General features: G+C 43.0%; 1 protein-coding gene across 1 annotated transcript; it reads right to left on the reverse strand.

The window, feature by feature from the left end:
• Positions 1-276: 276 nt before the first annotated feature.
• Positions 277-1,860, reverse strand: LOC124674617. Its single transcript, XM_047210660.1, has 4 exons — positions 1,781-1,860; positions 1,545-1,680; positions 1,359-1,431; positions 277-775 (listed from the first exon to the last, which is right to left on the reverse strand). Exons 1-4 carry the CDS (start codon positions 1,818-1,820, stop codon positions 506-508), a joined length of 519 nt encoding a protein of 172 aa, XP_047066616.1. The 5' UTR covers positions 1,821-1,860; the 3' UTR covers positions 277-505.
• Between the last annotated feature and the right edge of the window lie 7,857 nt (positions 1,861-9,717).

A 9,717-nucleotide genomic window follows, 5' to 3' on the forward strand; every position in this document is an offset into this window, starting at 1 on the left:
TGGACTAGGGCATGCGCAACCTTATTGCAGCCACGGGGAGTAAAATATGAAATCATAGGATTCAAAGGAAACTATGAAATTGCTAGACTTGTTTCAGTAACACCACGATCGTAAACAGGTCATAACCTCCGGTCTCAGAACTTCGACCATTTAGACATTATTATTGGATTTTCTTTCGGATGGAGGACAAGGCTTCAAACGGGCCATACAAAGATCCAGTTGGAGACTGAAAGAAAAAAAGACTATCGTACATCAAAAGAAGGGCAGTCGCAAAGCAGCAAAGCATCGCGAGCGGTAGCAGGACCATGGCTTTATTCAGTTACTGAATTTATCACGCCAAGCAGCTAATACAGTCTGTAATACTATATGTATCCACCCGGTCAACAAGACATTACAGCAAAACAGACCCCAAAGACATCACCAACACACGGCCAATCTCAGAACATTTACAGCCCAATGGTTGCCTGGTGCATCTACAGCTTACGGTTCAAGGCTGCAACGGCTCCTACTCGACGCCCTCAGCGGACTTCTGGACCATCACGGCAGCTAAAGTGATGATGGCGGCGTAGATGGCGTTGGGCACCTTGTGCACCACCTTGCCGACGCCTGGGACGCCCTCGGTGGCCCTCTTTGTCGCCAGTGCCAGCGCAGGGGCAGCGACCAGCGTGATGATCAACTTCAGGCTGATCGCGCAGAGTGACTCGGCGGTCAGCTTCCGTATGAACTCAGCGAACTCCTCGCGGTCCAACAGACCGTCCAGGTTGATGTCAAACTCCTGCGTGTTTGGGAAAACAATCAGACCTGCAACTTACATTGATGTCTGCCAGCACTACACAAAACAGTGCGGAATTCGTCGTCCACAGAAAAGAAAGGTATATTCAGATGTACCAAAGTGATGAGTTTTGTAGTTATAAACAATACAGTACAAACTAGTAACATATATGACGAGTTCAGAGTACACGAAACAATACTGAGTTCAGAGTAACATAACTAGACAACAGTACATGAAACAGTGGAGAATTCCGGGCATAAAAAGGTATTTAGAACTATCTGTCAGATGAATTCAGAGTTGTGAACAATACTGAGTTACTTTTTTTTTGCCCGAAAGCGGCAGGAGCTCTGCAAAGCATATCACCAAGTTACTAGCCGAAAACATATGGAACGATGCATCATAGACAACAGAGTAATCTGAATTGCTGAAATATGTAGAATTCTGCATATGTACAGCAGTACAGGGAGCAAAAGGCAGAAATCAAAATCAATTTGCTGTCAGTACAAGAAACAGGTGAAGAACACCATATCTAGTTGACTAAATTATTTTATTAAAATGACACAAAGGGATGGGAGATTGTGATTACATCTATGAGCGCCTTGAGCCTCTCCTTAGATGGGGGATCGTAGTGCGGCCCCGGCAAGTACTTGTTGATTTCACTGCCCATACAAAATAACCGGAACCAATCATGAACAAACTGATAAGAATTGTCAGCGACGACCAACAACATGCCAGAAGATGGAAGATATGGGATTGGATCGAGCTGCTCTACTTGTAGACGCAGAGGACGGCGATGTAGACCTCCTCGAAGGTGAGCGCCTCCTTCTCGCGCTTCTGGGTGTCCTCGGTGAGCCGGTCGAACACCTTGTCGGTGATCTTCCGCACCTGCCTCTCCTTCCAGTGCCGCCCTGCACCAATTCGATTCGTGTTTCAGTTCCGAGAATTCGGTGATGCCCATGCCTCTAGAAGGACGGGACAGATCGATTGGATGGTATAGAGGGTGTGTACCTTGTAGCTTCTCCTGGAGAGACGCCCAGGCCTGACCCATGGCGATGGCGGAGACCGGAGAGATGGATGTGGGGTACCGGAAAAGGATAAAGAGTAGAAGTATCCCCGGGTGGCGGGTGGTGTGTGATTCTGGTTTAGTCTGATCTAATCTCGTGGATACTTTGTTTTTTTTTTTGTCTCTCACATCTTTTGAGACATTGCTATGGATACACGAAGAGTTTTACACAGAAAATGCCTTCGGCTTACAAATGCATTTTTCATTCCAGTTTTTTACTCTTTGTATTATATCTTCACATTTCAAGTTTAATGCAAAATTTTGAGATTTTGTGGCCTACGAAAATATACGTCAAGACGTAAATTAACATGACCCTTTCATGTTCTTATTATTGTTTCCCTTTTAGAATGAATTCCTGTTTTCTGCCTAGTGCATTTGTGACACATACTGTGTACCTATTTGGTGAAAGTTCTACCGGAATACCGTATTTAAGAACCAATGTTTTATCCTCATTAGCATTTTGTGTGTCCCGTTAGATATGACCGACATGTTAGGTCACGTGGGGTGATAATAATGTGAAAAGCTCACAAACGCGACATCGATGATCACGTCTAGCATTATTAACTTCATCCGTTCAACTACTTACCTTCCCATTCTCTACATCTTTTGAGTCTTAATTATATCTATCATGATCTTCATTATATTTTCGTTTGCTTAATTCTTCGTTAAACTTAAACCGTCTAAACACATATACATGCTCTACATACATGTTACTACTTACGTAAACCCGAATCTTGTTAAATTACAGAAAAAGCAATGCAAGCATCTTCTTCATGTAAAATCTTCAATGACTAAAGACAGATGGTCAATTTACAATGTTTAGCTTGTTCCTTTGTTGACGCTGAGATTGAAAACTCCTGCTTATAGATGTGTGTAAATAGTTATGTTGTAAATTGCTAAACAGGGAACACCTAAACCCTAGCTAAACCAGTTCAACGTTAATGTGATCATAGGGAACGTAATGTCTCCTCCCACCCCACTCCTCCCCTCCTCCCCCATCCCCGCCGGCAACCCACCCACCATAGCCCATCGCCGTAGTTGAAGCTGGCTAGTGCACCACCCACTCTGCAGTAGGCCCACAGCACCATGGATTCCATGATCCATTGGGACTTCTCCCCAGGTGAAAGGTTTGTCACGCTGGTACGTAATCGTTTTCATCGCCCAGTTCATTTCAGTTCCTCCCCCCAAGAGATAATGCCTTTTTCCTTGTTGCTTTCTTCCCCTTCGCCTCCTTCCTGCTCACGGTGGAATCTTTCGGGCTTGCCCTACAATGCTGTTTGGGTGGGGATGCCCTAGGTTTTGGTGTTGTCAAACTCAGTGATCGCAAGTTTCGGTTTTCTATTTCATCCAACTCAGTTGGGCATTTCATCCATCGCCTGGAGTACAAAATCTGGCCCGATTTTCATTGTTTCTTCAGTCTCTTCCGAGGCGATGGTTACTCCAGAGCGTTTTGTGATCCTTCTTCTAATCCTAGTCTTGAGGATACTAGTTGGAGTTCCCCTCGTAAGCGCACCGCCTCGGTCCCCTAGCGTCTGAGGATTCCACGACAGTTCCTCGAGCAACCGTCCCCTGAACGTTCACCAACTTTTTTCAAATCAAACCTAGATTTCCTCCGACGTTCATCGGAGTTGGAGAAGAACAGACACCCAAACGCTCAACCAGTTCAAACAGCTCTTTTTGGTAATCAGCGAGTCGCCGCTAATCAAGCATCCTCCTCCACTGTCCATATCAAGTTTGGTATGTTCGATAGCTTGCCTTTTCGGGCTGATTTGAAAGCCCGTGATATCCTGCTCTTTCCCCGGTCTGCTGGACATCCCAAGTCAACACCAATCAACAAAGATTTTGCTGATAAATCAGCCCCTACCCCGGAATGTCTTCGTGACATGAGAATTGCGAACTATTCCGACGAAGAAATCCTTGAGGCTACTGGCCTGTCAGCTATGCCTTTTATTGGTCCGGGCCAGTTTGCTTGTCCTCTTTGCCTTGGGCCGGGAAGACTCTGTCATCACAACGGAAAGTCTTGCACAATTGGGGTCAGGTGCCGCCTCTGCTTTGACCTGAATCACAAAAATTCGGATTGCCCCAAAAAGGAAATCCTTGCTCAAGAGTTGGAAAACCTGATACAGGAAGGCCGCGTGCCTAACCCTAGCCAGGCTTCCCCGGCACCTGCCTTTTGTGAAATAGATTCGGTAAATCCCTCTGGGTTGGAAGGTTCTCCTTCTTTGGCTGATGATCCCAAGAATCAAGGTTCTCGTGATAATACTCGGTACCTGTCTGCGAATCAGATCTGCTCAAGATGTTTTATGGAAGGGCATTCTATTATTTCATGCACCAACAAGATACGTTGCAAAAAGTGCAAAGAAGCGGGACATATCGCCTTCAGATGCAAAGCTCATCTCATTTGGAAACCAAAATCAAGGCAAACAAATCGCCTCCATGTTCAGAGCGATTCCTTTCCTGCTATCCAAGACACCGCCCTTCAACCCCCCCCGACCCTCCTCCTCCCACCTTACTCAACACAGCTCCACCCATCTCCTGCTCCAACTCCCCTCCAGACATGGCTAACTTCCCCACAAACCCGTTCCGCTTCCTTCCTGATGGTATGATTGTTGATGATGGGCCAATCAACCGTGTGATCCGTGCCTTCATGGCACTCTCTGCTGAGCCTCCTGCGCACCATGGAGAATATGTGATCGCCGTGGCTGATCGACAAGTGGCAGACCTGGAGCGACTTGCGCTGCTCAACACCCTTGTCAACCGCTTGTGGTATAACCATAATGTCGATGTCCAAAATGTGCGTAGCTCTCCGTTTGGCATTGGTTTGTTCAGGTTTGGATCTGTGCTAACACGAGATACCATGGTGGTAGGGCATGGGTTCCAGATTGATGAGGCAACAAGAGTGACTTTTGTGCGACATGACGAAGCCCTAAATCATAGGCTAGCACCCATTGGACAAGAACTCTGGGTTCTCTTCCTCGGCTTCCCCCTTGATTTCCAAACAGATGCCATCATTTCCCAAGCCTGCATCAGCTTTGGACTGTCCCTGCTTTGGCATGATCCCTCTGGTAATGGTTCCAGGGTCCTGGTGCGAGTGCTGGTGATGGATGCAGCCGTTGTACCCCGCAGCTTGGTACTGAGACAGATGGGAGGGGGAACTGGATCATGGACGGTGCCAGTATATCTGCTTAGGGGTTTTGGTGCTAAGGCTGCTGCAGGGCTTGGACCCCCATTGTTGTTCAGGTGGAGGACTGATGTCTACACACGCTTCTATTCCTGTAGACAGTGTTGGGCCTCCAAGAGCAGAGGTTTGTAGAACAGCAGCAAGTTTCCCTTAAGTGAATCACCCAACGTTTATCGAACTCAGGGAGGTAGAGGACAAAGATATCCCTCTCAAGCAACCACTGCAATTACGATACAAGAAGTCTCTTGTGTCCCCAACACACCTAATACACTTGTCAGATGTATAGGTGCACTAGTTCGGCGAAGAGATAGTAAAACACAGGTGGTATAGATGGTGGTAATATTGCAGGAAGTAAAGATGCAGTAAAACAGTAAGTAAGCGATGTTTGCAGTATTTGGAAACAAGGCCTAGGATCATACTTTCACTAGTGGACACTCTCAACAATGATCACATAATAAATAAATAACTTCTCCTCACTTGTGCTACATACACTCTCTTGTTGGATAACAAACACCATTCATTGTGTAGGGCTACAAGAGCTCCCTCAAGCCGGAGTTAAGAAGCTCCACAACATTCGGAGTTCATATTTAAGTAACCTCTAGAGCATAATAGACCGTTGCAATTTAGACCGAGTACTAACATAGCATACACACCGTCACCAATAAGCTATGAAAGGGGGAATAGATCACATCAATACTAGCATAGTAATAGTTAACTCCATAATCTACAAGAGATTACAATCATAACCTATGCCAAGTACTACATGATGCACACACTGTCACCATTACATCATGAAGGAGGAATAGACTACTTTAATAACATCACTAGAGTAGCACATAGATTAATAGTGATACAAAGCTCATGATCACATAAAGATCACATGGGAGAGAGAGATGAACCACATAGCTACCGGTACGGCCCTTAGCCTCGGGGAGAACTACTCCCTCCTCATCATAGGAGACAGACGGCGTCGATGAAGATGGCGGTGGTGTCGATGGAGATGCCTTCCGGGGGCACTTCCCGTCCCGGCGGCGTGCGGAACAGAGACTTCGTCCCCGAATCTTGGCTTCGCGATGGCGGCGGCTGCGTAACTTTTCTCGTCTCGTGGCTTATTCCTTTAGGGTTTTCGAGGCGGAGAGAATATATAGGCGGAAGGGCAGCCTCGGAGGGGTCCTGGTGCAGCCAGACCATAGGGGGGCGCCCCCCTTGGCCGCGCCACCTTGTGGGGTGGGGCCCCCAGGGCTCCCATCTAGTCCCTCTCCGGCTCTCTGGAAGGTTCCGTGAAATATAAGATCGTGGGCGTTGATTTCGTCCAATTCCGAAAATATTTCCTTTGTAGGATTTCTGAAACCAAAAACAGCGAGAAAACGAGAGCGGCGCTTCGGCATCTTGTTAATAGGTTAGTGCCAGAAAAATGCATCAAAACGATATAAAGTATGAATAAAACATGTAGGTATTGTCATAAAACTAGCATGGAACATAAGAAATTATAGATACGTTGGAGACGTATCAAGCATCCCCAAGCTTAGTTCCTACTTCCCTCGAGTAGGTAAACGATAACAAGGATAATTTCTTAAGTGACATGCTACCAACATGATCTTGATCAATACTATTGTAAAGCATATGAAATGAATGAAGTGATTCAAAGCAATGGTAAAGACAATGACTAAACAAGCTGAATCATATAGCAAAGACTTTTCATGAATAGTACTTTCAAGACAAGCATCAATAAGTCTTGCATAAGAGTTAACTCCTAAAGCAATAAATTCTTAGTAGAAAGTTTTGAAGCAACACAAAGGATGATTAAGTTTCAGCAATTGCTTTCAACTTGTAACATGTATATCTCATGGATAGTTGTCAACATAAAGCAATATAACGAGTGCAATAGGTAAACATGTAAGAATCAATGCACACAGTTGACACAAGTGTTTGCTTCTAAGACGAGAAGAAGTAGGTAAACTGACTCAACATAAAGTAAAAGAATGGACCTTCGCAGAGGGAAGCATGGATTACTATTTTTGTGCTAGAGCTTTTATTTTGAAAACATAGAAACAATTTTGTCAACGGTAGTAATAATCAATATGTGTTATGCATAAAATATCCTATAAGTTGCAAGCCTCATGCATAGAATACCAATAGTGCCTGCACCTTGTCCTAATTAGCTTGGATTTACATGGATTATCATTGCATAACATATGTTTCAACCAAGTGTCACAAAGGGGTACCTCTATGTCGCCTGTACAAAGGTCCAAGGAGATAGATCGCATTTGATTTCTCGTTTTTGATAAATCTCAACTTAGGACATCCATACTTGGGACAACATAGACAACGAGATAATGGACTCCTCTTTAATGCATAAGCATTCAACAACGAATAATATACTCATAAGAGATTGAGGATTAATGTCCAAAGCTGAAACTTCCACCATGATTCATGGCTTTAGTTAGCGGCCCAATGTTCTTCTCTAACAATATGCATACTCAAACCATTTGAGCATGATAAATCACCCTTACTTCAGACAAGACGAACATGCATAGCAACTCACATGATATTCAACAAAGGTGTAATAGTTGATGGCGTCCCCAGAAGCATGGTTACCGCTCAACAAGCAACTTATAAGAAATAAGATACATAAGTAACATATTCAATACCACAATAGTTTTTTAGGCTACTTTCCCATGAGCTATATATTGCAAAGACAAGGAATGAAATTTTAAAGGTAGCACTCAAGTAATTTACTTTGGAATGGCAGAGAAATACCACATAGTAGGTAGGTATGGTGGACACAAATGGCATAGTTTTTGGCTCAAGGATTTGGATGCACGAGAAGAATTCCTCTCAATACAAGGCTAGGCTAGCAAGGTTGTTTGAAGCAAACACAAGTATGAACCGGTACAGAAAAACTCACATAAGAACATATTGCAAGCATTATAAGACTCTACACTGTCTCCTTGTTGTTCAAACACCTCACCAGAAAATATCTAGACTCTAGAGAGACCAATCATGCAAACCAAATTCTAACAAGCTCTATGTAGTTCTTTATTAATAGGTGCAAAGTACATGATGCAAGAGCTTAAACATGATCTATTTGAGCATAACAATTGCCAGGTATCAAATTATTCAAGACAATATACCAATTACCACATGAAGCATTTTCTGTTTCCAACCATATAATAATGAACCAAGCAGTTTCAACCTTCGCCATGAACACTAAAAGTAAAGCTAAGAACACCAGTGTTCATATGAACGAGCGGAGCGTGTCTCTCTCCCACTTAAGCATGAATTTATTCAGAGAATGAAAATAACAAAACAAAAATAAAAGCACACAGACGCTCCAAGTAAAGTACATAAGATGTGATGGAATAAAAATATAGTTTCACTAGAGGTGACCTGATAGGTTGTCGATGAAGAAGGGATGCCTTGGGCATCCCCAAGCTTAGATGCTTGAGTCTTCTTGAAATATGCAGGGATGAACCACGGGGGCATCCCCAAGCTTAGATTTTTCACTCTTCTTGATCATATTATATCATCCTCCTCTCTTGACCCTTGAAAACTTCCTCCACACCAAACTCAAAACAAACTCATTAGAGGGTTAGTGCATAATAAAAAATTCACATATTCAGAGGTGACACAATCATTCTTAACACTTCTGGACATTGTAAAAAGCTACTAGAAGTTAATGGAACAAAGAAATCCATTCAACATAGCAAAAGAGGCAATGCGAAATAAAAGGCAGAATCCGTCAAAACAGAACAGTCCGTAAAGACGAATTTTTCAGGGGCACTTAACTTGCTCAGATGAAAATGCTCAAATTGAATGAAAGTTGCGTACATATCTGAGGATCACACACGTAAATTGGCAGATTTTTATGAGTTACCTACAGAGAGGCCTACTCAAATTCGTGACAGTAAGAAATCTGTTTACGCGCAGAAATCCAAATCTAGTATCAACCTTACTATCAAAGACTTTACTTGGCACAAAAATGCAATAAAATAAAGATAAGGACAACTTCCAAGACACAACAAAACAGTAGCAAAATAAAAACATGGGTTATCTCCCAAGAAGTGCTTTCTTTATAGCCATTAAGATGGGCTCAGTAGTTTTAATGATGCACTCATAAGGATGAGAGTTGAAGCAAAGAGAGCATCGAAAAGCAAGTATGAAACAAATTTAAGCCTAACCCACTTCCTATGAAAAGGAATCTTGTAAATAAACAAGTCATGTAAGCACAAAGCAACAAGCATAGAAAGGCAACACAAGCACAATTTCAAGATTCTCAACATAAAGAGGGGAAACTTAATATTATTAAGATGCATATAACCATGTTTCCCTCTCTCATAATAACTTTCAGTGGCATCATGAACAAACTCAACAATATAACTATCACATGAAACATTCTTATTCACATGCATAAAAGTATCATTACTCTCCACATAAGCATAATCAATTTTATTAGTAATAGTGGGAGTAAAACTATCACAACCATCATTGTAATCATCATAAATTGCAGGCATGGTATAATCATAATAAACTTTATCCTCCATAGTAGGTGGCACCAAAAGACCACTATCATTATAATCATCATAAATGGGAGGCAAAGTATCATCAAAGAAAATTTTCTCCTCAAAACTTGGGGGACTAAAAATATCACAACCAGCTTCCCCAAGCTTAAATTCTTCCATAGCATTAGCAATAATAGTG

The sequence above is a fragment of the Lolium rigidum genome, chromosome 7, assembly GCF_022539505.1.
Source record: "Lolium rigidum isolate FL_2022 chromosome 7, APGP_CSIRO_Lrig_0.1, whole genome shotgun sequence".
Taxonomy (NCBI): domain Eukaryota; kingdom Viridiplantae; phylum Streptophyta; class Magnoliopsida; order Poales; family Poaceae; genus Lolium; species Lolium rigidum.